The sequence below is a fragment of the Toxotes jaculatrix genome, chromosome 6 (genome assembly GCF_017976425.1).
Source record: "Toxotes jaculatrix isolate fToxJac2 chromosome 6, fToxJac2.pri, whole genome shotgun sequence".
In the NCBI taxonomy this organism is placed as follows: domain Eukaryota; kingdom Metazoa; phylum Chordata; class Actinopteri; family Toxotidae; genus Toxotes; species Toxotes jaculatrix.
The window spans coordinates 4027207-4053661 of NC_054399.1; the positions used below are offsets into that span (position 1 = coordinate 4027207).

Sequence of the window (26455 nt, forward strand, 5' to 3'; positions counted from 1 at the left end):
CACGGCACGGTTGCTAATGACAACCTGCAAGTCTGCTGCTCTACTCAAATCATTTGTGTGTGTGTGTGTGTGTGTAAAGCCCAGTGGCTGCCTCATTTGTAGGGATCAGTCGCCCCCTGCTGTTCCTCACATTCTTTGACTTGAGAATATACGAGGTTTCCATGCCAACCGGAGGGGACATTTCTGAAGTCAGGAAGTAAATTTAGCATCCACCTGTGATCATGGAAATCAAACCAGTCAGTTAGATACATGTAACTGTAAAATCATAGCTTTAGTGTGTAGCTTATTCAGATTAATGATTTAACTGGTTTGGATGATAGTGAACCAAGAGGCGCTGATTTCACTAATTATTGATATTTATAATAATTGCAGTTTTACGTGCATTCAGTTACAACTGCATTAATGTTGAGAATGTAATAAGAAATTTGTGTTCACTCAGGGGGTAGAGGAGCAAGCTCAAAATATGACATATTATGTTAAGTTTATAACATAACCTTTAAGTTTATATGGTGAACTTGTTTGCATACTAGCTGTCTATTTTGTCTATTCGGCTGACAACACTAGCATAGCATGTTCACTCTCCTTTAGCTCTGTTTTGGTCTCTACCACCTCCAGAAAAAAAGAAAAATCTGGCTCTTTAGCATTAGCTGCTAAATGCTACACCATGTTCACCTGCTAAGGTAGCTGCTAACTTCATCTGTCTGCTGACCGGAGCTGATAAGGTGGTGTACAGTGTGTTTTTTAAAGCTGTTTTGGTGAAAACAGCTGCCATGCTGTGGCCGTCGATGGAAAACGATGCTATGAGAGCAGAGAGAGTGAGCCAAAAGACTCAAAGCATTAATGCTGCAAAGCTCCAACTGTAGTCTGTGATGATTCTCTGTTGGTTTGTTACTCCCAGCAAACCCTTTCACATACAAGTAGTCATGTGATTATAGTGTTAATAATACAGTGTTAAGTATATTTTAACTGAAAAATCCTTAAAAGTACAGACAAAGAATTTTTAGTAAATAATCATTCTTATAAATAATGAGAATTCTTGATTCATAATCAGTGTTTTTCCCTGTTTTAGATATCTTATAGAGAAGTTTTATTAACAATAATAATAATAATAAGAATATATAAGAATACAACCACAGTAAAAGCCAGTTGTTTTTTTCCATTAGTGTTTTATTCATATAGTGAGGGTGCTCATACATAATATTTATTTTTTTCTATAAAATATATTACCTTTCAGTTCCTGAAAGCAAAACTAGATATAAATCATCAAGTTTCATTTGATAAGAAGCAACTCATTTTCAAGTGTCAACCAAGGCAATCAACTGTATCAGCAGTCAAAAATGCATTGCAGATTTAAGAAACCACATTCTAATAAAGACATTTTCTCTTCAGTCTAGCAAAGCCACAATGTTGGAGCGCTCGGCCCACCGTCCACCGACACAAAAGACGATGATCATTTGGGTTTTCTAAAGTAGCAAATACTGTTAAAATACTGAAGCCACCAAACCAAAAAAAAAAAGTTCAGCGAGTTGTCACATGAGAGGAAAAAGCAAAGACAGAAACACAGTCAGGGTGAAGCTGAAGAGGGACGAAGGTGACAATAAGGGAAGTGAGTGTTTCAACAGAAGCAAGTGACCGATGCTGTGTGATGTCTGTCGTGTTGCACTGTTACACATTCTCTCTCCCCCTGGACCCCTCCTCAGATGTTTTTCTTTGTTTCCTCGTTGGATGAAATGCTCCACGGTTGTCATGACAACACTTCGGCTGGACAGCGGCAGGCGAATTTCTCGGCATCACAACAGCTCGCTGTGACCAGGTGCTGTGTTGATGCTGTCTGTAAAGACGAGCAGGACCGTTACCAAAAAATAAACAAACAAATAAATAAATAAAAATATCCCCGCAGTATCTTTTCAGCTGCAATCTACAGATATGAACTGTTTACTGTAAAGGCATCAAATCAGAAAGTTATTAAGTTATTCTCTGCATTATTATTGTTATATTTCAACTGAACTTAATCTTTTTAAAGGTATCTGTTTAATAATTACAACCCACAACAGTAACATGTAATGTCTGATTACCACACGACTCGTAACCTCTGCTGCACACACACACACAAACATAAATAAAAACAGAGAGACATGTACCAGACAAGTCCAGTGACTTATTTCTGTTTTGGGGTAGTCTAGGTTTTTTCACAGGGGGTTTGCGATTTGGGGGCTTCTCAACGTTATTAGGGCTTTCCCTGTCAGTGCCTGAGTTCAGTGAGGACAGGAAACACAAATTAAACAGTTAGATATATAGACGCTTTACACACAAATCAACATATATACACATATTCCATTCACAAATATATGTAGTGTGCAGAAATAAAATACTGTTGAAATTGTACCTGCGTCACAAGACATGGCCTTTCTGTTTCTCTGTGGTTTCGCTGGTGCCTGAGGTCTCAGTCCTTCTTCACCTGAACCACACGTATGAAAGAAAACAGGAAAATGCTCACATAAGTCCACATGATAGGAGCAACAGATATTTTGGATTTTTCAAAACAGGCATAGACTCCTTAAGGTCTATGCTTTATTTGGTCCTCACAAAGACAGATGTACATCTATAGACACACACGCACACAGCTGCTGCTTCTACTATTGGTTATTAATGCTTTGTTTAAAGGAAGTTTTCTACATTTTGGAAATTAGCTTTCTTGCCTAGGGCTGGATGAGAAGACTGATACCACTCTCATGTCTGTGCTGTAAACAGGAAGTGAGCGTCGGCAGCCAAAAAGCTCGGCTTAGCACAAAGACTGGAAACAGGGGGAAACAGCTAGCGTGGCTCTGTCCAAGTGTAACGAAATCTGCCGAACAGTTCACTAATTAACACGCTGCATCTTGTTTTTTTTATCTTTCTGACTCGCAACCTGTTGCTTGTAGTTGATTGTGTGTATTTTTCAGTGCAGGTACCTTGACTCGCAGCTCTGTCTGGTAGCCCGTGCATTGGCTTTATAACAGGAGGTGGCACAGGAGGAGGAGGTAAGTTCCTCTCATTGGCTGATTCTTTTGGAAAAGTGACATACGAGGACGTCTTTGGCTGTTCATCGGATCAAAACAAGAAAAGTGAACAAACAACAAGGACAAATAAAACAATGGAAATTGCTCCTGATTTACAGTAACCAATGGGCTTATAAATACTGTACAAAAGGGAAATTATTTTTATCCGTTAAAAGCAAAAAATGGGACAAACCTTGGCTATAAATTACACACCTTTTCTGGAATCGGAGGAGGCTGGCTCTCCGAATCTCTTCTTTTTTCTCTTTCCTTCTTCTCCATCTTTGCAGGATCCTTCTCTGTATCTCCTTCCTCCTCTGTACCTACAAATTAAAAAGAGGTGGCTGTCACCTAGGTTTGTGGCTTGTTTACACACTGAGGCAGATCACAGCCAAAAACTCTCTGCAAAGCTAAAATCTCCTCTCTAACCGGAGGTGACGGTGAAGTACCTGGTAGAGCGTCTGAGCTCTCCAGCCGATGTCTCTGCCGCAGCTTGGACAGGTTGGGCTTACTGCTTTGTGGTGGGGGATCGGGTTTAGGTGCAGAGGGAGCAGCTCGACCTCCTCCTGTGCTGTTTCTCCATCCTTCTGTAAACCCTCCACCAGTGTCGGGACACATGTGTCTGTCTCCCTGCGTGTCCTGTTGATTCCAGTCTGTAGCTGCCACCTCTGTGCTTTTCAGAGGATCGGTTTCCTGTTTTGGCGAGGGCGTCCTGTCTGATGGATACGGAGGCAGCGGCCTTTGAGCCAAATGAAGCGCCTGCACTTGTCTGTCCGTCTTCCTGCTTTGATGTCTGCTCTCAGCCCACTGACTGTCCACCTGTATGTCCATTGGCCGGTTCTCTGACCATGACCTGTCTATCTGCCTACCACCCATCCACTGTCTTTCAATCTTTCTGTCAATCTGCCGCTGGGTATGTCTGTCAACAGTCCACTGTCTGTCCATGTGTCTGTCTGGATGTCTGCTCTCAGTCCAGTACCTGTCTGTTTGTCTGTCGTTGGTTCGCGACTCTGCAAAAGTTCTTTCCTGCAGCCTGTCGTCAAACCGCTGTCTCTCTACGTGCTGATCGCTCTGCTTCGCTTCCATCCACTGCTTGTCTGCTTGCAGCACCTCTGTTGTCCTCTGTTTATCGTCCGCCCAGTACTTGTCTGTCTCCACCGGCTGATCAAACACAGTGTCTCCTTCTGCTTTCTGTCAAAACACAAAAAGAAAAGGTAAAAGAATGAGTGCAAATGGCAAACACTTTCAGCGCAGACAGTAACAGTAGTGGGTCACACTGACTGTACCTCTCTGGGAGAATAAAAGGGGTGTTTGCTTCCTCCCACGCTGGGGTGAGGGATGACTGGCACTGGTGGCGGACTCAGAACAAGTGCACTTTTCCCCAGGTGATCGTTCATTTTCCCATCAGCCCCTTCGCCGGGAGATCCGGCTCTGGCAGTGGACCTCGGAGGCTGGAGGAGCGTGTACACGTTCTCTGTGGCTGTCCTAAAAGTAGTGGAAGACACTGAAGATGTAATACGCTTTGAGAACAGTGTAATTAGGAAGTATCACTTTTCCGCTCCTCGGCAGCCATCTTGCTACCCTAATCTGTATTTGACATGCGGCGTGTTCATTTCTAATCATTTGGCTGACTGTTGGATCCAGAGTCGGAGCCACCGGCTGTCATCGACATCTGTGTACACTCTCTGGTATCAGCCTGCCTGCGCTTTGGCAGCTATCAGCCATTTCTCGAATCAACAAAGAAAAGGGGGAGATTTAGAGCGATATTTGTTGGAGTCTTTGTGGAGTTCAGTGCTGCTGACTGTCCACAGAAAAACCAAGATAACCAGAAGAAAATGTGAAGATGTAAAATAGAAGGAAAGAAACTGAACGAGTCCTTTATGATGTGTATTGTTATCTTGTTCATCACATGCGCTCTGGGTTATGTGCTCAAGGCCAGTCCTTTCTTAACAATAATGGATTATGTGGTGTGTGCGTTTTGTGTGTGTGTCTTATACACAAACCCTGTGGGTGCTGTAGCAACAGTATGACACCCATCTCCATAAATCTCTGCTTCAGACTCCTGAGGCCCCTGATTGGACAGAGTTTGGTTGCGGTTTTTACGGAAACCGAAGATGGCCAGCATGTTTCTCCTCTTCTTCCTCCTCAGAGAGTGAGCTTTGTGCAGAGAGGAGAGCTGACTGAAAGAGGTGAGAGAGGCTGAATGTCAAACACACAGTCTGGTCCAAAACAATCATCCTGTGTGTCCGCACGTGAGTCATCTCTGCTTGTCTCATCTCAGCCATGCATGTGTTTTTCCACCCTGCTTCTGTATTTTGAGCGTTGCGAGTACACAGTACACAGTGATTTATCTTAAGTGCACTTTTTATATTGTATTAAAAATGTAATCTTATTAAAAGCACTGACTTAACCTGATGATCCGCGGGGTGGAAGGGAAGCAACATTATTCTGATAAGCTGTGGCCACTGTTCCTAAAGGCTCAGCCAACTGCTGCATCTGTATTTTAAAAGGGTCACACTGCTGGTTCTGTTTGTTCCAGCTCATTAATTCTAAACTATGTGTACTTTATAGTACTGCTGACCAAAACAATCATTTCCAAAGCAGACTGATTACACATTTAATGAAATCACCAGCTGCTAAAGACCCCAGCCACGTCAAATTAAAAAAAAAAAAAAAACATCTTCCTTTGATCAACAACATGCAGACACCAGCGGACCAATCCTGCTCACGAAGCTCCAAACAACCGGTTCCAGCTCCACTAATCATCAAAGAGCAAAAAATTTCAAGTTTTAATTGATGGTCTGAAAGATGATGGATGATAGAACCAACTCCGAATGTAGAAGCAGCCGAGTAAAACAAGCTGAACGTTGCCATGAGATTACTTCAAAGACAGACAGCACTCTGACGCTTCTACGTAAGCCAATTAAAATAAGGCATCTAACACCGGACACTGCAAACATAAATGTAAACATTCACTGATTTGGGATCTTGTAACATGACTTTGGACAAATAGAAACCACACCATGTGCAAACTGTATTAAAATGGCGTATACCGAACAAGTGTGGATTCAGGTTAATGCAGACAAAGAGTAAGAGTCGGCATTGTTCACGGATTTCATCTCTGTTATGTTTCCACAATTTTCACACTCACTTACTATAGTAGCATACTAATATGTCTATTTATATATTCTGTCTGTCTTGGCTGTCTACTGAGACAGTCTCCCCCGCTTTTGTAAAATACTCATATGGGAATTTTTATCATCAATGGATGGAAAATCCTCTTATTGGAGCTTTATATATACTCATTTTATGTAATTCCCCTATTGCTACCTTTGGTAAAGATTTGTTTTGACTACACTGCTGACTTTTCCCAAAGCATAGCCAACATTTTCACTGAATTTTAACTTTTCATTTCGGTAAAACACAAAAATCAACATTTCATCGCCTTTATTCTTTTGTCCAGGACTGCAGCTATTTAGAAAACTCATCTCGTCGCTGCTGCACTCGAGGAGGCTCTGACAACTCAGATTTACTGGAAGAGGTCGCTGCTCAGCAGATACAGACACAGCTGTATAACCACACGACAATAACTCACAGCAAAGGTGACAAAAATGTTTGATTATTTATCTCAAGAAAGTTTGAAGTCTGTACGTTGATTTTAAAAGCGTAGTGAAATAAATGGAAAATAACGACTGACTGGAAAGCAAGAATTTTAGAAGAACAAGTGGAAGCACTAAAGAAACTCTTACCTGTCAGGGAGAACTCTTTTGGTATAGAAGTCTGGGAGTCCATCATCAAGGGGGCTTATTCCTCCGTTTTCACTGCAGTGCTGCGCGTGCACAGACACACACAAGCAAACATTTAAACTCTTTTTAGGGAGTTCTGCTTACTTGCAGTGGATTTCATCTGTAAATGTTCCGTATGCAATAAAACAAATGGATTACAGGGCTTCAGTGAGATGACATAATCCAATTGCAGCCATCCACTTTGTATAGATTACCTCTGACAAAGCCAGGAATCACTGCCAGTAAGCACGAACATTAAGAAACGGGGGAACTATGCATAGACAGATAGATGTAACAATATACTGTAATATTCTGTAAAGTCCAGATTACTACGTATAAAAAAAACAAACCCGCCTTACTGTTTCAGCAGGGATGTGTCCTCCTTTGTGCCTCCGTGGAGGTCTGGGCCGAACACGCGTCACATGATGGAGAGGCAGGCCCTGCGTTGGCAGCTCTGACAGGCCCTCCCAGGATGCCGAGCGGGATAGCGGCGATGAGTACGATGGCACAGAGGGGGGCGGAGAGGAGCTGGAGTCGTCACACAGGCCTGACAGAAGTGAAGAGCAATGAAAGGATTATAGGGGATGTGAGGGCAAGAAACCCAGAAGGCACAGTCAAGGAGAGAAGATGGGGGAATCGCGGGAAGCCATCATTTCTGCTTCAAAGTCTTCACATTTAAAACAATCAGCGACCGCGCTGAGATATACTGACTCAGATTTGGCTGAGGCAGGATTAAAACAGACATTAACAGACTTCTCAGATGCAGCAACGGGAAAAGGAAGAAAAAGACTCAACTGAAAACACACTGATGAAGCCTGAACGATAGAGGAAAGAGGGGAGAGAGGGGGGGGATAAAAGGATATACCGCAGAACTCACTCAGTCTGGTGGAGACAGGTCGTATTCGTCTTGTTCTTGAGCTGCGCTTCTTAATGGCTATTGTGTCCTGGGAGAAAAGAGAAGAAAAGACAGGTATTCACATGCTGAGGGACAAGTAGGAACAAGTGAACATGTAAGGATCACAAATGATACAAGCCGCGGCAGTTAGGCCAATCAGTGCTTTTGTCAGTGGAGGTCACTTTACTTCAAACAAGCAACGCATGTTGAGCAAAGCGCTGAATACATTTCCAGCAAAGATTCACAAACTGAACATCTAAAAATGATATGCCCGTCAACCCAGGTATCACATATGTATAAAGATAACTCGATATGTGCAAATCTAATGCACACAGGCCTGTGGTGTAGGACTTACAGGATCTTTTGAAACTTAGACATTGAATATTGAGCTTCAATCAAGCCAATCAGTGAAAAACTGCTAAAGGCCAGAACACAACTGAACTGACAACACGTCATTGTTGAAACGTCTCCAGTGGAGGAGTTTGGGACCTTTCAAATTTTTGACCTTTAGCTGTAGTGATCCTGTCAAGAAAGTCAGTGTAACGTTTCAAATGCCAGAACCCAGAGGAAAAATCCATCAGCGCTCCATCACTTTTGCCAAAAGTGAACCAGTGTTTGTGTTAGTGGTAGTATTCAGGTTTTTAAGTCATATGGGAAACAAGCGCAGGAACGTGAACCTAATGTAGTTAAAATATGCACAGAGATTAAGGGTGAACATCTAATATCGTGGTTATACGGTATAACACAGGACTCCGCAAACTACTCGACCGTGAGAGTTAGGCCTGGAGATAACCGAGGAAGACTGGAATAATATATGAGAAAGAAGCTAGGGAGAGGAGGAAGAGCCTAATACAATATGACTCCAAAATGGAAAGTTACACACATGGACTCTAAGGAACAAAACAAATGCCAGAAGCAGTGTGGTACAAAAAAAATATAATATTCTGGACTCTTATCCTTATTTCTTATGTTAAGAGATAATATTAGACCTCAGCAACTTTAATCTCTTTAAAATACGTCTAGAAAGAAAGCCCTCACACAGAGACCGCTGCAGGCAAAAACTACAACAGAAGACGACCGGCCTGCAACTGTCAAGGAAATTAACCTATATCTTAGACTATAATACTACAACATGAACAATTTGTAAATGGACAATGTGCAGTATGTGTGGATAAGATGTTACTGAAACGCCTCGTTCCTGTTCCCTTCATCTCAAGCTTGTCTCAGACAAACGTTACTGAAACAAACTAATCACAAACACACGTTTTCATATGCCCACACTCACTATGCTGGTGCCGAGCTCCTCGTCTGTGATGTCCAGAGAGTCTCTGTGTTTGTTAAACCTCCACCCTGTCCCGTCTTCACACGTCCCCTCCCACCGCTTGAGGTGAGACACCTGCCGGGTCTGGAGCAGACAGCACTCTTAAACCTCTTGACAAACACCCATTCATTCCATCTGTCACACACACACACACACAGACAGTAATGTTTACAGTAACTGCTTTGTGTTTACCAGGGTCTTATGGGTGGAGTAGAGCTCCTGGAGGATTTGGTCCACGATGGAGTTGGTCAGATAGGAAACCACTGACAGCTTCACTTCTCTGCAGAAGATTGGGTTAGAGGAAATGGAGAGAGAGGGACAGGAAAAGGTTTGGTAAACGTGAGAGCAAATCAATAACCCGCTTATCAAATTCAGAATTACTGCTGCAACCTCTTACTGCTGCTCTCCCCCCTTTTCATTCTCTACATCCCTTACTTACTCTAAGGCTCTGTGAATGTCCTGCGCTGCTCTTTCCATCAGGGCTGTCCGAATGGCAGAGCGAGGGATGGACACGCGCTCGGAGACGGACGAGAGAGGAGGACTCAATCTCTCTGCCGCAGAAGAAGACAAAGGACAGAGCTCGCGACAGAGAGACACCATGGAGTCGACGATCACCTGCAACGGACGCTGGTTATCAGTAACTCACTCATCTGTTACGGATCGCGCGTGAAAGGAGGCGTGTGCGTGCGCGCGCGCGCGTGTGTGTCATCTACCTGCAGCTCCTTATCTGCAGCTTTGGCAAGTTCACCGGCCAGAGAGTCCAGTCTCTGCCGCACCGGCCCGTCCACAGACAGCACATGAGCCAGCTCACACAGTGATGGGTAGAGCTTGGAGCAGCGGAGAGAAAGGGTTCATTCAAATTCAGCGCGACGTTAAACTGAATACCACACTCGTGCATTTCACATCACTCACAGCGCGGGAATTCCTGGCTTCCTTCAGCACTTGTTTAGCAGCTTGAATCTCCTCCATGTCCCCGACACCTCGTAACACACACACCTGCTGCTGGACGCGCACGCAGAGGCGCTCCATCACCTTGGAAACAGACAGGCAGGGGAGCGTTATGCGCAGCAAAGCACATAAAACACTCATAAACCGACACAGAGGTAAAGCGTACACAAACGAGCGCTACCTGTTCGGCGGTGCTCGTGACCAGGCCTTGGTGCAGCCGCAGAGCCTGTCGCTGAGAGAAGCGCTGGGTCTGGTTGTTCCTCACCAGAGCGCGCTGGATCTGAGAGGCCGAAGAGAGTCGTGAAAATAAGGAACCACAAAGACAAAAAAAAAAAAAGACAAGATGATAATGCAAAAGGCAGATTGTAGCAGAGAGCAACAAACGAATCCATCTAAAAACCTTCTCAAGTTTAAAAGACGTCTCCCAGATGTTTTTGTTCATTTACTTTTCATTGTTAACTGAGGATTTTGAAAACAGAAAATAAAACTTAAGTTAAAAAAACAAACAAAACACACACACAAAAGAAAAACAAATGAACTGAACAGATGTTGATTTGGACCAAAATGGCCGCGTATTGTGAATCTACTTTACCTCTGCCAACCTCTCCTCCTCATGTGAAGCTGCCGCCATACTGACAGCAATAATTACAGTAATGACTGCAGCACTTAGATGGAAAAAGGTGTGGGAGACCGGAGAACTGTTTTTCTATTTCTACCTATTTATTTGTTTCTATGCAGCAGCATCAAAGTAAAGGATCTTTACCTTTTCTTTTTGCTGAACTTACTGTACTTTAAGCTGTTTCCGAAGTATAAAATTTCTTTTGTGTCATTTCCAAGACACACGTAAAAAATGTAAGAACCTTTGTAGAGAACACTCATCTTCCCAGGGCCTTGTTTCCCAAAAACTTCTCCTCTGTCATTAATGATAAAAGGACTCAACGAATGAATGTTTAAAATGCAAATAGAAGTAAAACCGGCTTTTAAAGATATGTTCTGTTCTGATGTTCTGTTGCAAACCATAAAGATTTCATCTGTTTGTATTTAGGCTTTTTCTTCCTGACAGTGACAGAGTGACAGTGGCTGGTCTCGGATGCCGACCTTGGTTAGTGCCTGCTCTGTCCTCTCGGGGGCGCTGCGGTACGCCTGGCTGATGTCACTTAGGGGAAGAGGCATGTATTGCAAGGTGAAATTACTGAGAGAGGGAAGAGAAGAAGGGGAAGGGAGAGCAGAGGAGGGGTCTTGTTATTGAGGGAGACAGTAAAAGAGTAAAAAGGAGAAAGTAAAGTGGGTTACAGATTCAAGGGTTAGTTAAGGTTAATATCCCCACTGGACAGAGCTCATCCCAAAATATCCCTCCTGTGCCGTGCAACGGGTGAGTAATACTTTGATCTTTGTAACCATGTCATCCTTAGCCTGAAGGTAAGTCTGGACCATTTAAGATAGTAAAGTGGAAAGCAACAATTCGCTCAGCTCACGTTGCAAATTTCGACGTGGTTAAATGTTCTAAAACAGAAGGTAAATCTACGCTTCTCTCAGCTGATGTATAAGGTCTCCTCTTATTTACTGCCCAGATTCCAGTGTACATATATAAAATACATGTTGATGATGGTTTCATGCTCTTACTGTTCAAGCGCTCGGGCCACATCGAGAAATCCTGCTGCGGAGGTGTTGTTGCGATCCCATGTCACACTCCTGCAGGGCAAAGTTGCACTGAATACAAACCTCCATATAGAGCACAAGTTACACTGCAAGAAAAAAAAAGAAAAAGAAAACAGAAACATCCTCTCTTTCTTCATTCTTTCCTTCACCTGAGTGTGGTGTTGATTTGCAGGGCTTTGCTCAGCATCTTGGCTCCGATGTCGTCCATGCTGTTCCCGCTCAGGTCCACTTTCCTGAGGCAGGTGTTGCTGCCCAGGGCGTTGACCAGCACGGTGCCCCTGGAGCGCAGGCGTGAGTCAGTCAGGGACAGAGACTGCAGAGCCTGGAGAGGAAGAGGGGAAACAAGCATGAAAGAGGCATGTGTGTTTGTGTGTGTGTGTGTGTGTGTGTGTGTGTGTGTGTGTGTGTGTGTGTGTGTGTGTGTGTGTGTGTGTGTGTGTGTGTGTGTGATATTTAGGAATAAATGAGGCTGAGAAAAAAAACTGAGCTGTGAAGAGAGAAGAGAAGCCAAGAGGATAAAGTGCAGTCGTGAAATTTACCGCAGAGTGATGTGACTGCACGCCAACATGACTTTACATGTTGTATATATGAATTATTCACAGTGTGTGTGTGTAGTGATTTAGACACTACACCCGCAAGGGTAACCAGGGTGAACCAGTGATACAGTGACGCATCTACAATGAAACATAAAACAAAAATGATGTGTCCAGGAAACCAGAATAGAAATGCAGCATCTTTATTTTTCTTTTTTCCTGCTAGAATATGATATTTCTACATTATTTGGGTGATTTGTTATGAAGCAAAACCAGTGCCCGCAAACTGTTAAAATTTGCATCTCGCAGTATGTTTTTATGACTTTTCCTGCGTTATAACTCACACATTCCTCCTCTTGTATGAGTTGAACCAGCTTCTGCAGGACCTCATCCAGAACCCTGCAGACACAAACCGTGGAGACAGAGACAGAGTTGAGGCTGGATGAGCCGGCACAAGTCATTTCCTGCTGCTAGCGAGCTGTCTGCCCGAGGAGCGGCAACCGCTTATGAAAACTGAAGTAAAATCAGAGACACGTATATTCAAGCTGGCACATGGGGTGCACGCATGCTCGTGTTTCTATACACACACAAGAAAAAGCACCGGCAGCACCTGTTTTTGATGTTGAAGTTCTTTCCCAGATGAAGGTGTTTGAGGGAGGGGTGTCTGGAGAGGGCTGGCAGCACTGTGAGCAAGTCTGCATCGAGACCTGTCAACACACACACGCACATGGATATAAAGCTCGACATGACTTGATCCATTAACAGCCCACTCAAACATCGCCCGCCCGAGGACAAAAAGTCAAGGTCACAGGGAAATGTGCTGCAGCGTGCCACTGTACCGTTGTCTGAGATATCCAGAGTGGCGATGGAGGAAACTCTGGGGAACAGTTCCTGGATTATAGCAGCTCCTGCAGACTTTAGCTGGAGAGAAAGAGACAAAAGGGAAAACTAACATGTGCACAGGCATGAATCAGAGTCATTTTAGGTTCAGTCTTTGGGGAATTGTTCTATTTTTCCTGAGTGAGGTAAATTTATGGATGCCTATTTTGTGGCTCTGCAAGCAGTCTGGAGGTTTGTTGATCAGTTTGCTTTGCTTGTGATCCACAGCAGCTCTGCTCAGTGGTAGGGAAGACACTTTCTGCGACGTATTAGCAAAGCATTCTATTACTTACACAAGTAAATACACCCATCAGGAACATTTTGAATTCCTCAGTTTTACTTGATATTGAGTATTTTAATATTTTGGGATTTCTGCCCTAAACCTGCATTACTGGACTTTCTTGGCCATTTGGAGCAGTGCAACAAGTTGGTATGGCTCACATGTTATCAAGCAGTAAGCTATTTACACATCCAGCCCTCACTGAGCAACATTTATCATTCATGTGGAGTCATGTCTCTGGTCACCTGGTGAATGCTAAGTCCAGAATTCACTCTCTTTTAGCTCGGTTGTTGGTCTCCACCAATTCATGAGGGACATGCTCGTTTGTCCGGTTGCTGTTTGGTGTTTGGCAGCGAGCATACTGTATGTTAATCAAAGATTTTTCTTATCCATGAGCCTCCCGCAGTGCAGTGCAGGGGTGTGTGGTCTGAAACATCAATAATAAAGCCAGTAGCTCTCAGTAGTTTAGCAGTAGGTGGGATTTTACACACATTGAATAAATATCTCATGAATGTGCAACATGGTCAGCAGTTTCCCGTCATGTTACACATAATCATTTGATTCACTGTTATTAAAAAAATATTGATAATCGCAGCTTTAAATTCTAGTCAGTCAGGGAACTCAGGAGAAAATAAAACAAACTATCCCTTTAACTTGAACTTAGAGGTCATTACAGATATACAGATGAGCTTTTACCTCACAGCCACTGATGTCCAGATGAAGGTCACTGATATGAGGATTGGAGGTTAACCCTGTGAGAAGAGCCCTGTTGAGACAGGAAGAAGAGAAAGTGAGTGTCAGAGAAAAGACGGGGAGAGGAAGCAATAATCACCTTGTCAGCTCAGCAGAGGATATCTATATACTTAAAGTATGCCTTCATTGAAGGAGAGTTTGGATAAAAGGGAGCAGATTTGGATAGGGAATAAGATGCGACATGGCGAGCACCTCAGAACATCGGGGGGCAGCTTCATAGAGGCCAGGCTGACATGAGTGAGGCTGAAGGCCGAGCTGAAGAACTGACGGAACAACGGCAGCGTGTCCTTCACTTTCCTATTGGATTAAAAAAAAAAAAAAAACAGGAGATGAAAGAGAGGAGTCATAGAAGTGAAGAGATAAAAGACAGAGTTGGATGGGGATGAGCTTCTCCACGCAGAAGAGATGAAGTCACATTGTTGACATGCTGGGTAAATATGAGTGTAGTGCTGAGTGCAGAGTACTGTCATGGAATGAGAAATGAAGTGAATATTGCTTGGGTGTAAGAGGGGGGAGCGAGTGGGGTCAAATGATAGATAGCTCTGCTTAAATATTCATGAGTCTTATCTATGCAGACAGAGCCAAGAGTTCTGGTTTTAAACGGCAGTAGACACACCCACAGAGAGGAAACACAATGTTTCAGTGATTCCCACAAAGCTCATTTCTGATTTCCCATTAAGCAAGAGATGGAGATAATGACTGGCAAGAAACGAAAGAGCGAAAAAGAGGGAGGGAGACAGAGAACAGATGAGGTCTTTAAGGTGAAATAAGGATGAGATCTTCCCAGATTTGGATTTTCCACAGCCTTTATTGTTTAGGCAATCTTAAAGACATGACTAACCTGTGGGAGAAGGAATTTTTGGAAAGATTCAGAAAGGAGAGATCAGCGCAACACCCCCTCAGAAGAGCCCCAAATAGCTGCATGAGACACAGGGTGGAAACGGTTAATCTGGGCTGAGGACTGTACATGGAAAGATGCGGTTTTTTTTTTTAACACTGTACATCAACATTCGATCATCCCAAGCCATTAAAATACTCACTGAGTCCACAGAGCAATCTGTGCCTGACAGATCCAAATGGACCAGGCAGTTGGGCTGAGACAAGAAGAGATACAAGTTCTGCAAAACAGAGAGAGAGGAACATTACGCTAAGCTGGAAAAGTGGGGTAAAAATGGAACGATGTTTGTTTTTGTTTCCAGATGGGTTGCGCTCTCTGACCGAGGCATCCTCCCCCGAGAGGACCCCGGGGTTCTTGCTCAAGTCCAGGTGCAGGAGAGAGTTGGAGTACTCATCGCTGGAGCACAGAGCCTGAGAGAGAGACACCACTCCTGAAACAGAGAGAGAGAGAGAGAGAGAGAGAGAGAGAGAGAGGGAGGGAGAGAGGCGAAGGGGTGGGGTTGGGGGTACAGATGGATAAAAGGAAAAAAAAAACAGAGAGAAAGAGGGAGAAAATGGTACAATATTAAAAGACAGAGAACACTCTCAAAACATTTTGTGTCCTTACATTATTCATGCACATCTGCAGCAGCAGCAGCAGCAGGTATCAGTGGATGTAGTGGGAAGCAGCGCATAGTATCTGCCTGTTTCCATCTAATATTTAAATTCTCCACTGGGTACACGGTAAGATGAGACAGTAACAGGAGGCATGCTGCCTGCAGGGCGGCACAAGACATCGTAAGTCACTATGGAGTCATAGCAGGGCCAAAACATGGAACAAAGCAGAGAATTATGTGCAGCTTTGTCAGTTTTATATTCTCTAACCTACAGTATATTCTACACCGAGCTCTGAGAGCTGCTCAGTCATCTGCAGCTGTATCCACCTGATTTTGGTGAATTACTGTCTTGCGCTGTAAGAAATCCTGAAAACTGTGATCACACTTTCTTGACATTACAAAGGAGTAAGGAGTGAAATAAAGCAGGAAGGGCCCGAACCTTTGGAGGTGAGTGAGGTCTTGGAGAGGTTGAGCAGACGAAGTCCTTTGCTGAGGCGACACACCTGCTGTATTAAGTTGGACACACCTGCAGTGTGAACATGGAGTCGCAGAATCATTTGTTACTTGGAAATAAGACATTACATTGAACATAGGCCCCCTCGTTACCACAAACTTGTGTTTTGTATTATGTTTTTCCTTTTGCCTCGTCACTCTGGACGTTAACTGTCCCATTCTGTGGCAACATTTGCTTCAAAATACTTCTGACAACCTATAATCTCAGAGATGCATGGGCTTCAGAGTTAAATGCTGAGGTACGATATGAAAATTGAAATGTGGGACTATTCCAAAACTACACATTTATTTTTGCTTTTTCCTGTTTTGTGTATTTGCTTCAAGTATTGATGGTTTTCTGGGGTACCTAATAAAGAGATAAAACCAGGTCCGTTCCTGGCTGTCTTTGGCTGCTCTGAGATGAGCATTAACTGGGTACACAGGCCCAAACAAATTATACTCTTCAACTGGGAAGCATTAGATCCTCGCTCCATGTTTTGAAACCTGGTTAAACTACATGCTTTTTATCATTCAAGTGGAACAGCTCTGCTAATGTATCTCTAAAACACAGACCAGTGTGTTGGATGTTTTGCCTTTGAGTCCCGTCTACCTTTTTAAGTGTTTATGGAGGGGGGGGGGGGGTTGAAAGCAGCTAAAGTAAATAAAACAACCAAGGCGAAGCTGACGTTTGATTGTACCTTGGTTGTCCAGTGAGTTGTGGGCCAAGTTGAGGGAGTGGATGACAGAGGCAGGGTTCTCTGACAGAGCAGCTGACATCTTCTGAGGGAAGTCACTGTGAAGTGGGTCCACAGTTAAACACACACACACACAAGCACATTAGGGCTACAACTAACAGCATGTCCCTGTTTTGTTTGTCTGGTATAAAATGAACATACACACAGCTCCACTGAGCAACAGGTGGTGGTAACGCATCACGCTATGCAGCAATGCACCAACAAAGACTGTTACCTAGTAAAACATAGCTGTTGTTTATTTACAGGAAAACCTCCACAGAGCCCCTTTAAGTCCATGATGTTGGTGAAGCTCCAAGAACTCTGAATCTTCCATGATCCAACTCAAAAGTGTGGCTCATTAAACCCTCCCTAACTAGTCAATGCCCATTATCTTTGAAACTCCTTGCAGGCTTAGTTAAAAATTAAAAGACATAACGCTGTTGACATCCTGATGGTTATTGTTCAGACTTTAGAAAGTTCCCTTCAGGGGCCACAGAAAATATTATACAACTGTTTTAACAGGCTGAGTGGTACTCTTTGTGACAAGTAAATCAAGCTTCATTTGTAAAACTGGTGCAGAGGCTCCTCTAAGCAAACAGACCGAACTAATGAAGAGCGAAGAGAGGTGCGGGAGGAATCGAAACTTACGATTTCAGCCCAGCGTTCTCCAGAGTGATCTCCTCCAGACTGGATGATTTGCTGACTGTATGCAGGACCTGCTCTGTGACCTCTGACCCCTGAAAGAAGAAAGAAAACACTGAAGCTAAACTTTTCACCAGTTTTTTGCTTCAACCATTAACCAGTGACTCAACAGACACAGCAAAGTAAACCAGAAGAGAAGTTTACACATACTATGCGGAGGTCTTTGCAGTACAGTTTAGTAAACCAGGTGTTGTACGCCATTGATGCCACAATCACTGCTAAGTCCCTGGAAAAGATGAACTGAGGTAAATGAGTTGACATATTTTGGAGGGAACAGTGTTTGACTGCCGTTCGTGCCTCACCTGCTCTCCAGGTGGCTGAAGTCCAGCAGGTTAAACTCTCGGTTGTCCTGGGAGTGATAGATTGTGTCCACATCCTAGGGGCAACATTACCCATGAGCCTGTTTGCTGCAGCATATGACGCCCTCATTTTGTGCACAGTGCTGTACGTAACACTCTAAAGCACTCACAGTGACACAGGCACAGCCCCACAGCTCTTACCCACTGCACTTCCTCCTTGCAGCTGATGCCATTATAGTCGCAGAGAGCGGCGTAGGTCTCCGAGAAGCCTCCTGAGAGAGGCAGGCGGGAGACAAAAACAGGAGGGGAAAAACAAAAAGAATCTGAGACGACGTGATGTGAGCAGCTGCTTCCTTCAGCGATAACAGGAGAGAAAAGAGGGGAAAATATACACCGAAACATTTGTCTACATAATCAATCTTTTATTTGTGTGGCAGAGCTCTTTAAAAAGAACATCTGGAAGACCATTTGCGGCGTGTGCGAGCCAGCTTCCTCTTGAGCCTGCCAAGTGGTGTGCATGTGCCCCCCCATATCTCTGTGTGTGTGACTGCACATGTATGCATGTGTGCAAATTCCCATGTTTGATGATAATGTCTCTTTTACCACAGGCCCTCTGGGTTTCCACTGAAGTCTCTGAGCTGGGTGAATACTTCCTGCTGCCTTCAGAAAGGTCACTGTCTGAATGACAGATGGAAGGGCTGCAAAGATAAAAGAAACGCAGATACTGTAAGGAATCATTTCTCTTCCGATAATTGCATAAATAAAGGTCATTCTTCTTTAAAGTTTCTGATAATCTACCGCTGCACAGATGCGACACAATTTACTCAGATTTTCTCTTGCGAGACGGTGACACTTACGCAAAAATGGAGTTGTTGAATATTCGAGACAGAGCGAAATTAATATGGTTGACCACATGATTGAGGTGTTCGCGTGATTCGAATCTCAGGGAGTAGCCGGACTTGTCAGTGTCGATGATAACCTGCAAAGAAAATGGAACGGAAACGGAAAATTACTGAGGTGGCGAGGGACTTTTTGAATATTGCAGTAACATTATATTTTATAAGAAAGAGATACTAAATTAAAGGCTGAACTTAAATTGTAATGAAAGCCAAATTTATATGACACGTTTATTTAACTTTTTGGTTACGATGCAGATTAAAGAGACGGTTGAAACGACGTAACATTTAATCACTAATGTCTATAAAGATCCACATGTGTTTTTTGTAACATTGCTCAAGACATATTGGTAGTATTAGCTAGCTGACTCTGATGGGAAAAATCCCTAGCGCAATCAATGAAGACAATGAAGGTCTAGGTTCTAGGTTGTGCCTTGTTGGACTCTATGTTTTTTAAACCATGACATTTCTGGATACACTACAGTAAAATCTAGGTTTAGGAAAGTGTCTCCAAAACAAGGGGATAATAGTGGACACAAATACAGAGCCTGTGACAATGGCTACCACTTGGCTTTAAGTTACTGTGATGGGGAAATCCTAACAAATGAAGGTGATGAACATAAAAATCTGGGTCAAGTAAATATTAAAAGACCTGCCCAGGCTGTCCCAAAAAGTTCAGACTGAGCCTCCTTCAGCAGAAAGGAAAAAATATACAACCCTCCCCCTTTTTCTGACCTCCTCTCCCTCCCACTCTAATAAGTTTCGTACAGTCCTTAAGCTGTTTATCCATCACTATTAAAACAGAGGAGAAACACTTACTAAGCATTGGCTGTTGCTCTGGCTGTTTTGATGAATACTTTACATGCTTTTTGTCATCCCTTGAAGGCCAAAGTGACGTAACCGCTCCATTATACAACTGTACAGACAATCACTTAGCTGCAACGGTGGAGCGAGGTGTGTGTACACAGAGTTCAATATGAATGTGAAAAATCACCTGGTGCTCAGGGTGGGAATTCAAAGCTCGAATCTCTAAGAAGTTGAACGTGGATTCTACCTGTGAGCACAGATACAGTCGACAAAGATAAAGAGAAAGATTTCAGCCATTGTTAAAGAAAAGCTTCTTACTGCACATTATCTGGAGAGGGTGGTAAAAAGTACCTTAGCAGGAATTTTTGGAGCCAGGAAATAGAGACGCCATGTTGTGAGGACCTGAAAAAAAAAAGGGGGGGAATAAAGCAAATTGAATCAAGATTGTGGCAGAGTTCACTGCACAGTCACACTCCCCAGTGGGGAGAAAATTGTCCCAGGAGTTTCCATGGTAATGATGAGAGGAAAATGAGGAGTCCTTTCCATATTCATGTATTGATTCAGCTAAAAGCCCTCCATGTCAGAGACACGTTGTCTAACGTTAATAGATTAACATACTGCCATACGGGCTGAGAAATGACGGCATGTTGCAACGTTTTAATCACATTCTCACAAATACGAGATGTGATTTCATTAGCATTACATTACTTCTGCTGTGGGAAAACATGGAAGTGGCTCATATATTTAATTTGAGATATACACTGTGGCCTCGGGCTCCACAGGCAATCATTTCTGATCATTCAGCATTTCCCCCAGACCTTTAATATGAGAAATTAAAGGGAAGAACCGCCCATTTTATGTAGTAAAATGTATCTTGCTCTACATTTAAAGCTGTAGCATCTGTTCCAGACATAGAAATGCAGGTCGTGCTGGGTCAGGATGCCAAATTAGCATTTTTGCCACGGTAGCGTGGCTAATTTAGCGTCTGCAGTCCAAGATGTGTGGGATCATTTTTAGTGCAATGCAAAGTTTATGGGAGTTTGGACGTGACTGGCAATTTGAAAGCAATCCCAGAGCTTATTTGTGCATCTCCATCTCAACGAGCACACACGGCAGTGGTGCCTGTACCCACTTATTCTCGGCATGGAAACATTTGTGTCATGCAGTTGTTGGATAAATCTGATTCTGCCCTGATTCTTATTCATGAGCAGTAACTGATAGGAAAAAAAAACACGTCAGTGTCTCTCTCCATCAAAGCAAACAAAGAGTAGTGATTCTCTGGCATTTCGCTGCTCTCCACCAGCCCCTGAGAACTGCCCTCTGCTCTTTTTCTTCTCCTCCTCTGCTCCGTCACTCCCAATCATTTACTCCATTCTATCTGATTGCCCTGCTAAAACAGTCCCTGAGGACAAGCCCCCTCCCCACAACCTTCCATGTGTCTCTCCCCAATGAAAAGCAGTAATTAAATTACAGCTCTCCCACTGCACTGTTGTGTTTTTTTGGAGAAAGGAGCTTGACACAGGCCTGTCAGAACCACACACTGACAGCCACTTACACCCACACAACAAGTGAGGTGTCTGAAATGTAGTCACTCAAAATGTGCATGTGAGATGCAGAGAGAGAGAGAGAGAGAGAGAGAGAGAGAGAGAGAGAGAGAGAGAGAGAGAGAGAGAGAGAGAGAGAGAGAGAAGAGGATCTGCGTTTCACTTCAATGGCCGTCTGAAGGAGTTGATTAAAAAGACCAGATTGTATCACATTACGGTGATGAGTTGAGGGTCACGGGTGGTAGTTAAGAGAGAGTGTTTAACAGGAGTAAATCATGCTGATGCAGCAGGAGCGAGAGAGAGAGAGAGACAGGCAGACAGAGCGAGAGGGAGAGAGAGAGAGAGAGAGAGAGAGAGAGAGAGAGAGAGAGAGAGAGAGAGAGAGAGAGAGAGAGAGAGAGAGAGAGACTTGTTGAAGTATTCCGCATCAAAAAGAGAGACCACACACACATCTTGCTTATTGTGGTGTGTAATTATGCAGGAGTGCTGGAACATATTCTAATCTTCTCTTGTTTGACAGTTTGGGCAAAGCCTCTGTGAGAAATCATCCAGTTCATGAAACCTGGGGTGACGGAGCAAAACCACCAATCACAGCCTCAAGCAAGCTTCGACTCATCCATCTTCTTAGCTCCAACCCTGATCTTTCTATGGAATACAAACACAAAACCTAAACACGGTTAGGCTCGGCTTTCCACAAAATCCTAACCCAGCGCATTTTTATCAAACTCCAATCTCGTTTTCCGTCGTCCATATGTACCCAGCAGGAGCCAGGACTCTGGCTTTTCAGTTCAGCTTTTAAGAGGAAGCAGCAAATGAGACATGGATTGGAAAGAGATTATTGGAAAGATGTTTCTGGTAGATAGACATATCAAAGTGCCTGAATATCAAAGGCTGTACATGCAGAAACTCTCCTATCTGCCTGTCCTTGCCACACGATGAATCATTAAAGCATCCATTGAGGGGAAGAGCTCCTCTGCCAAGGCGAAGAAGACTGCTCGGCTGGAGATGAAAGCTCATTGGCTCAATGGGAGACTGCAGGAGGGGCAACGGGAGTTGTTAGTGTTTTAAACAGTGCAAAAACTACACTGACTTCACTGCAGTTGGACTGGGTTTTGTATAAGATGTTCCTTTGTCGTTTAGTTGCAGCACATAAAAGAGAGCTCAATCAATAAAACCTGCTCTACGCTGTATGTATATGTTCCCCACGTGGATGAGCTCCAGCATGCATGAGGCGTGTGCCTGCCTGCACATACACGAGTCCACTGCATTTTGCAAACACTGGCATTCGTCCAGGGCCCAGTGTTAAGTTCTGGTCCATAGTGTAAGAGCTTATTGCCCCAGATTTTATCCAGATAGCTGGCGGAGCTTCACTCACTCAAATAGAGATTTTATATCTCTGTCCCATATTCTCTGATGAAAGCACCCCAGAATCAAAGGCTGTGTGCTGCTCCGCTCCCCACTGCCTCCACCGAGGGGCTTGCAGACATAGAGGAATCCACAGCCGCTCCCACAGATACTGTCTATCCAATATTCATCCTGCCAAGCCGCCAACAGCAGTCACAGAAGAGAGGCAGAAGACGTAATGCAGTTAGTAAGTGACCGCAGAATCCAAGAGGTTCGCGCTCACTGTTAAATCATGGAGAGCTTCTGCCTCTGCTGTCACGGATATCAACACTGTGGCAAACATCCATTAACACCGCAGCAGAAGTTAACATCAAATACACCGTACATACATGATGCATGCATCAGACTGCTTACGTAGCAGGATTAAGGTGTTCTTCTACATCAGCAACCCAGTGTTGCGATAACACAGAGGCCCATTAAAACAGCCCAGCCCTCAGTGACGAGGACCGAGAGCAGCAACTTACCAGTATTCTGTCCTCTGTTTTGCCATTTTTGGTGTCAAGCTTAATGCCACGAATGAACTTGATAGATGATTTATCAATAATCTTCCTGATACTTTCTGCAGATGAAAACCATGACACAGAGACATACAATGTTAGAAAAGTACACACGAAACACGGCACTCGTTCAAAACATTTTTGCACATTTCACAGAGTTTAATAAAATTCCTGTTACTGAAAATATTTTTCAAACCATGCTGTTGTCTTTTAGATTTTTAAATGTGTCCCTACCTTCCCAGCAGCCACCGGTTTTACTCATTTATTCATATAGAGATAGATAATCCATCACAGATAAAATCAAGTCTGCATTTATTTATTTCTTTCTTTATTTTTTTGTTATTGTCAGCTTATGCTATCAACTGGCGATAATGCAAATGTACAGTAAATCTACACCAATTTGAAAAGTATGCACTGCACTGCCACACAACAATAAAATCACTTTGACGGGCATAAAACCAGACACAATGTTCACTGTGAAGGATTACTTTGCAGGATCACTTGTGTCAACACATTCGTTTTCATTCAGTATTGAAAATGCCTACAAGGTGAAGACAATATATGAAGGACTATGGTTGAAACAAATGCGAAGTGCACATAATTCAAAGTAAAAGTTTTGGTAAAAGATGAAAAAAAACAAAAACCCAGTACAGTCATTTTAATAAATCAACTTAGTCCATATCAAACTGGACAGTAAACCATCCTGACCTTTGTCTGGACAGGCCTGTATCCACATCTTCATCTAATAACTGAGGGATACGTCAGGCTTGTCATTTGAACAGACCCATCCTGGCATTTCAGATGATGAAATAATCCAATTAACTCTGCACCTGTTTGTATACTGATGATTATAAATAAGTTACAAACCTCTTCAGTGCAAAATGATATAATTGGCAAGTAAAGCCGAAGCAGGGTTTAAGTTGTGCTCCAAAACACAGTGGCATTTAGTGTGAAGGCCCCTGGATTTCATGTATTAATCACAAATTGACGATTGCAATATGAGAATAGTTTTCCTCTCAGTTCACTACAATACAATTACGAGGCTGCAGCATCTTGTGGTATCATCAGAATCTCTCACAATACGCTTCTGAAGAGCAACATGACACATCCGAGCATCAGTATCATTGATTCACTGAGAACTGCTCCTGTCAGGCAGCATCACTGTCACTGCTGTGACCCTTGACTTGTGTACAGCACGTAACCTGCCTGCTGCGCCGGAGGAAGCGTCTTACTCACAGGGTGAGAACACACGGCGCCGACACACTATCACAGAAACACGCAGTAGCTGGCAGGAATTACGTGATTCAGCCTCTCCATTACTGTGGCAGCACTGCATCCCGACTGACGAGTTTATGGGCAAATCGATACCAAAGCTGGGACGGTGGGATCTGGCACTGGAGTTGATATAGTCACACCAGATAGTAAAGCAAGCCTTTCTCTTTATTGAGCGGTGTTTATCTGTCTTTTTTGGGAGGCAAAGTTCAAGTAGAGTTAAGTACATTTAATCATGTATTGTACTTTACTTTGAGTATTTCTACTTTATGCCATTTCATACTTCTGCACCATATTTCAAAGAGAAATATTGCACTTTTACATCATTATGTTTATCTGTCATGTCAAATTAATTGTATTAGATTAAATCACTATCAGTAAATAAAATAGTTAAGCAACCCTTTACTTAAGTAAAGGATCTTAGTTCTTCTCTCACCACTGTTCAAATGTACACTGCAGTAACATGTTAGTGCTGGCATGTTAAAGGGAAGCTACTTTGCAAGCCCCAAAACACAGATATTCAAAAAAAAACAAAAAAAAAAAACATAATTTATCATGATTCATTTTGGTGCAAGTTTGCTGTACGATGATCATTTCTGCATCAGTGGAGTCAGTGGAGTATTAATGAGCACTGGAGACTGAGGCACAGACCAAACACTTCACTGACAATAGTCCATCCAGAGAAGAGATCTGGACTCTTCAGTCTCATTCAGGTGACCTTGTGCGGCTTGCATGCCACCGGGGCCACGGTGGCCCCGCTGTCAGTCAGTGCAGGCAGGTTCAGGAGGAGGCGGAGCTGCCGCCCGGCAGGTGACTGAACGAAGAGGCAGGGATTCCACTGGATTAATCATCACGGTGCTCCTAATAGAGCCATTAGGAGTAATTAACACAGCGGCAGAGTCCCTGCTACCCTGAGCATGTGCGCACCGGGTGTCTTTGTGCGCGCGTACGATACTCAATTCAAGGCAGTGCCGTGACTTTGACATGTGCGAGCTGTTGCTGGAATAAATATTTGTGCATTCTGTCTCGCAGTTGGGTTTGTCCAGAGCATGTTTTTTTTTATTTTTCATTGGCAAGAGACGGTGAACATCTGCCTTTATCGGTCCCTCTCTCTTCACTTTCACACACGCGCGCCCACACGCACGCGCGCAATCACTACATCGCTCGGGTTGGTCAGGCTGCAGAAAAACAAAGATAAAATACTCAAGGGTTCAGGTCTAAAGAAAGGGGGGGAATCACACTGTGAAATATGTGAAAGGAACAAAACACTATCAGACACCCTGAGTGCACACCGTTATTTCCCCAACGCCCCTTTTCCTCTCTGGCCTAAGGCTGGGGTTTTTATTACCTGATCATCCCCGAGAGGCAGATTTAAAGCACGCTATATTTCCCTGCACTGTAAATTATTCATATGCACGTTAACTAATTCACATGCACTGAGAAAAAAAAAACCGCCCCGGAAAGCTCCGGGACCAAATGCAAAGGTGCAGCTCATGACAATCATCCAATGCGTCTGTTCGGTCGCAGCCTCCGCCAGACGCGCGGAGGAAAAGCATCCCGAGCCTGAACGCACACACCCCGGCGGGCGACCGCGGTCATAACCCGCAACAAGACAGGGAGCAAAATAACCAAGAGGCAGTCTTTACCCACCTGTGATATCCTTGCTCACACTGACGAAACCAGAGGCAGTGATCTCTTTAGAAGCCATGTCTGTTCCTCTCTCCTATCGCCACCCCTCCTCCACCTCCTCCTGCTGCTCTCCTCCACCTCCTCCCCACCGACTCCCCCTCTTCTCTCTCTCTCTCTCTCTCTCTCTCTCTCAGAAACGGGCAGAAAGGATGGTCTCTCTCCCAGGCATTCCAGCAGAGCATCCGACTGCCCGACGCGCTTCCTGGAACAAACCCCGTGGATGTTGGGAGGCTGGATGTGGGAGCGACGGGAGGTGGAGGGAGGGACAGAGGGGTGGAGGGAGGGATGAGCAGGAGAGGGCGGGGATCAGTGAGGGATAATGAGGTGGCTGTAGTTACCTGTAGTTGAAAGGACAGAGCACACCCAAGTAAAAAAATAAATAAACAACAGAAAACACGCTGTAGTTTGGCGGTAAATTAAAAAAAAGTTGATGAGGTGAAACGAAAACTCAAACTAGACTGATACTGTTTTACTTGATAACCTCTGTCAGTACTTGATAAATGTAAAGAATAATTCTGGTATATATTTTTTTTCTATT

The 26455-nt window shown here is 43.8% G+C and overlaps 1 protein-coding gene across 1 annotated transcript; it reads right to left on the reverse strand.

Moving 5' to 3' along the window:
- Positions 1-1193: 1193 nt before the first annotated feature.
- Positions 1194-25993, reverse strand: LOC121183336 (capping protein, Arp2/3 and myosin-I linker protein 3-like). Its single transcript, XM_041040374.1, has 40 exons — positions 25879-25993; positions 22924-23018; positions 19863-19913; positions 19699-19758; positions 18666-18787; positions 18412-18506; positions 18010-18080; positions 17812-17885; positions 17660-17735; positions 17456-17544; positions 16772-16866; positions 16021-16107; positions 15307-15416; positions 15129-15206; positions 14930-15006; positions 14281-14385; positions 14032-14101; positions 13016-13097; positions 12787-12883; positions 12521-12575; positions 11793-11965; positions 11608-11676; positions 11083-11176; positions 10166-10264; positions 9949-10068; positions 9750-9863; positions 9476-9651; positions 9229-9316; positions 9001-9120; positions 7698-7764; positions 7180-7367; positions 6785-6864; positions 5039-5215; positions 4322-4520; positions 3485-4226; positions 3252-3358; positions 2952-3078; positions 2387-2458; positions 2142-2249; positions 1194-1831 (listed from the first exon to the last, which is right to left on the reverse strand). The coding sequence occupies exons 1-40, from the start codon at positions 25934-25936 to the stop codon at positions 1791-1793; spliced, it is 4608 nt and encodes a 1535-aa protein (XP_040896308.1). The 5' UTR covers positions 25937-25993; the 3' UTR covers positions 1194-1790.
- Between the last annotated feature and the right edge of the window lie 462 nt (positions 25994-26455).